The sequence below is a fragment of the Gossypium hirsutum genome, chromosome A01 (assembly GCF_007990345.1).
Source record: "Gossypium hirsutum isolate 1008001.06 chromosome A01, Gossypium_hirsutum_v2.1, whole genome shotgun sequence".
NCBI classification, from domain to species: domain Eukaryota; kingdom Viridiplantae; phylum Streptophyta; class Magnoliopsida; order Malvales; family Malvaceae; genus Gossypium; species Gossypium hirsutum.
Window position 1 is genome coordinate 118,101,979 of NC_053424.1, and position 4,499 is coordinate 118,106,477.

The following is a 4,499-nucleotide window of genomic DNA, read 5'->3' on the forward strand; positions in this document are numbered from 1 at the left end:
AAACATTGATCGTGGTCAAGTGTATACATAAAATTTTAATTATGATTCAATCATACACATTTAAATAAATAAACATATCAAAGTATTTGTATATTGTATAAATATAATTATATGTGTATGCAATATATAAACATAAAACAATGATGTATAAGAGAATTGGATAAAATTAAAATTTCATGTATCAAATTGCATAAAATTAAAATTCATATATAAAATTACACATTAAACTAAAATTCGTGTATAGTTTTAAAATTTATCCCAAAAAAATAGAGTGTGTGCTTGGTAATAAATTTTAAATTTAATGTTTTTTAATAAAAATAAAGAATAAACGATCTTATTATTTTATTTAAACAATTGATTGGGATCGAGTTGGGCTTTAAATATGAAAATTAATTAGGTCCAATTAGAGAGGTTGTATTATTCACCTATAAATTAATAAAATTTATTTCTTTAAGTTTTTATGAATATTTAATTATTTAATTAAATTGAAAAAATTACCAAATCAGGAAAGTAACGGTTTAACTAATTCAACCATTAGTTCAGTTTTGAAAACCTCGATCAAACTTTAAATGTAAAATTTTGAGCTCTAGATATTCTATAGCTTAATTTTTTTATATAAAAATAGTATTGAAAATTTCAATTCCAACTAATATAAACAATTGTGAACTCACTCGTTTTTATTAGGTTTAACAACTTAATTGAGTCAAAGCCAACAAGTTTGAGTAGCTTAATTTTTATCTCGAGTTAAACCTAAATATATTTTTTTAACGGAAGAGTTAAACCCAAACTTTAAACATGAAAGTAATGGTTAGTTTAACATTACTTCTAGGAAGTATTTTTTGTCCCAGAAACACTCTCAATAGTGCTTTTGAGACAAAAACCAACACAAAAAACAGAAGCAGAAAATTTTAATTTTTGCTCAAAACTGCTTTTGGCTCAAAAACACTTTTGAGAATCAATACTAAACAAAACCTAAATTAAGCTCTAAGTTTGAACCTAGCTTCTTATAGCTTGATATTGGTTTTACTCAATTACAATGCTAAACAAAACCTAAATTAAACTCTAAGTTTGGACCTAGCTTCTTATAGCTTGAACTCGATTTTACTCAATTACACTTAAAAAGGTGTTCATGGTCGAGTTAGGTCAAAACCCTTTTTTTTAAAGAATTCAAACTAAGTCAGTCTATTCAAAAAACTTGTTTTACTATTAAAAAATTAATAAAATATTAAATATATATTTTTAATTAATATTTAACAATTAAATTTCAAATTTCAAATATATTTTGTTATCTAAATTGAATTTAAATCAGATCAACTTGAGACACATAAAATATTTATCCAAGCTCGACTCAAGTCGGACTTGAGAGGGCCAATAGTCAAGGACAGGTCTAAATACACCCTACTTCAGAACAAAAAACCGAAAATTGAATAAAGAATGGAGGGTAAAATTGTCAGTTCAAATATTTAAGGACTCTCGTTTTATTTTGCAAAAGGTTAAAGGGTACTTTAGGGTTTTCCAGAGCAAATGAAGTCAGATTAGGGCATCTAATCTTAACAAGGAAGCAAGGACGAAATACACAAAAAATAATTATTTAAAAAAAAAACTTTGTGGCTGCTGATGTGAGATGTCAAGTATGAGCCGTTGGATTATCTTTAATCCAACGGATAAGAAAGAAACCCTAGTTAAACCAAAGTTGAATCACTGGCTACTTAAGCTAAAGCAGGCTGCCTCCCTCACTTGCTTTCTACTTTCATTTCAGCTATTACGTGGAGAGCCTTTTTTTTGTGTAGCGATTCTCAGTTAGTCTTTTCTTTAAGCTTACAGGTATAGATCCTATTCTTATATGTTTTTAATGTTTTTGAAATTTTATTCTTTTGATTAGAAGATGTAAATCTCATCTGATTGGTTGTTTGCTTATATGTCTATTAGTTCTACTTTTTACGTGATTTAGTTATAGTTTATGTTAATCGAAGTTTGTTTTTGAGTTATTTTTTCTGGATGATTGGTTTATTTCGTAGTTCTTTATTTTTTGTTTGTTTCGATCCATTTTATTTAGATTCGATGCATCAAAGGTGGAGTAAAATTCTAAATTTAGTTCTGGTGATCATGATTCCTGTGATAACTGACATATAGAAGCTAGTTTTATTGATTTGAAGAAATAACCTTACCTGATTGTTTTTGCCGAAATATTAGTTCTATTTTTATGTGATTTAGTTGTTTACGTAAATAATCTTATCTGACTTTTTTCCTTTGATCGATTTGTGTTTAGGTTTTATGCATCTATGTTCGTTTAATATTTTTATGATTTAAAATTTTAATTTTATATTTTTGAGAAAATAATTCCTGTGAAAACCGATCTATTGAAGTAAATTCAGCCTAAGCGAAAATTTTTATTGAAAATTATCAAAACAATCAAAGATAGTTTTCATGGAAAAGTATATTTTAAGATCTAGTGGCTGTAGTTCAGTGGAAAGAACTCCATATCTATGGAGGACCTGGGCTCGAATCCCAGCGGCCACTTTTTATCTTTGTTGAATATGTGGAATTTTAACTTGATTAGTTTTTCTTAACTTGGTAGGTTTTTAGATTTGTTATTTGTTATTTATATATGGATTTTGTTGTTTTTTGATTTTCAGCTTCTCTCCAGAGTTTTATAATGGGTAAGGAGAAGGTTCACATCAACCTTGTTGTCATTGGCCATGTCGACTCTGGCAAGTCGACCACTACTGGTCATTTGATCTACAAGCTAGGTGGTATTGACAAGCGTGTGATTGAGAGGTTCGAGAAGGAGGCTGCTGAAATGAACAAAAGGTCATTCAAGTATGCTTGGGTGCTTGACAAGCTTAAGGCTGAGCGTGAACGTGGTATCACCATTGATATTGCCCTGTGGAAGTTTGAGACCACCAAATACTATTGCACCGTTATTGATGCACCTGGACACCGTGACTTTATCAAGAACATGATTACCGGTACCTCACAGGCTGACTGTGCTGTTCTCATTATTGACTCAACCACTGGTGGTTTTGAAGCTGGTATCTCTAAAGATGGTCAGACTCGTGAGCATGCTTTGCTTGCTTTTACCCTCGGTGTTAGGCAGATGATTTGCTGCTGCAACAAGGTAATGTTTAGAACTTGTCTATTGTATTATATTGTAATTGATAAACTGTTTTTGGTAGTTTGGAACTGATTTTTGATTGTCTTTTGGTATTATTAGATGGATGCAACAACCCCAAAGTACTCAAAGGCAAGGTTTGATGAAATTGTCAAGGAAGTCTCTTCTTATCTTAAGAAAGTTGGGTACAACCCTGAGAAGATCCCGTTTGTTCCAATCTCCGGTTTTGAGGGTGACAACATGATTGAGAGATCTACAAACCTCGATTGGTACAAGGGTCCTACTCTCCTTGAGGCTCTTGACCAGATCACCGAGCCCAAGAGGCCCTCAGATAAGCCACTTCGTCTTCCACTTCAGGATGTCTACAAGATTGGTGGTATTGGAACTGTCCCTGTTGGTCGTGTTGAAACTGGTGTCCTCAAACCCGGTATGGTTGTTACTTTTGGTCCTACTGGTCTGACCACTGAAGTTAAGTCTGTTGAGATGCACCATGAATCCCTCCCGGAAGCTTTCCCTGGTGACAATGTTGGGTTCAACGTTAAGAACGTTGCTGTTAAGGATCTTAAACGTGGTTTTGTTGCTTCAAACTCCAAGGATGATCCGGCCAAGGAAGCTGCCAACTTCACCTCACAGGTTATCATCATGAACCACCCTGGCCAAATCGGAAATGGTTATGCCCCAGTCCTCGACTGCCACACCTCTCACATTGCTGTCAAATTTTCTGAGCTGTTGACCAAGATTGACAGACGATCTGGCAAGGAACTCGAGAAGGAACCCAAGTTCTTGAAGAACGGTGATGCAGGTATGGTAAAGATGATTCCCACCAAACCCATGGTGGTTGAGACTTTCTCCGAATACCCACCACTCGGACGTTTTGCTGTCCGTGACATGCGCCAGACCGTTGCTGTCGGTGTCATCAAGAGTGTTGAGAAGAAGGACCCAACTGGTGCTAAGGTCACCAAATCTGCTGCCAAGAAGAAATGAGAGATTATTGCAGAGATAATTATATCAGTTTTCATTACAGCTTTGGACAATTATCTTAAATTTGGACTTTAAATTTACTTTTTGTGAGACTTGTTGATTTGCTTTTTAAACAAATTCTAGTTTTATGTTTTAATGTTTTTCAATTCTGAGCGTTTCTATATTATATCGATTGCTCCATAGCGACAGAGAATTCACAGCCGTCACTGTTCTTTTCAGCTGTGCCCTCACCTGCGAATAGGTGAGGCAAATTTTACATAGCTATACTTTTTAGTATGGAGCGATGACGGTTTAATTGATTTGTTTTGATTTTTGATGTAATCGACTTAATATCATGTTTCAAATTGGCATTTGACTGGTTTTAGGATTAGTGTAAAAATAGTAGCGGTGAGATTAGATGATAAAA

General features: G+C 33.3%; 1 protein-coding gene across 1 annotated transcript; it reads left to right on the top strand.

Annotated features, from left to right (window-relative positions):
* The first annotated feature begins 1,641 nt into the window (after positions 1-1,641).
* Positions 1,642-4,229, top strand: LOC121230455 (elongation factor 1-alpha). Its single transcript, XM_041115288.1, has 3 exons — positions 1,642-1,824; positions 2,637-3,118; positions 3,215-4,229. Exons 2-3 carry the CDS (start codon positions 2,657-2,659, stop codon positions 4,094-4,096), a joined length of 1,344 nt encoding a protein of 447 aa, XP_040971222.1. The 5' UTR covers positions 1,642-1,824; positions 2,637-2,656; the 3' UTR covers positions 4,097-4,229.
* The last annotated feature ends 270 nt before the right edge of the window (positions 4,230-4,499 follow it).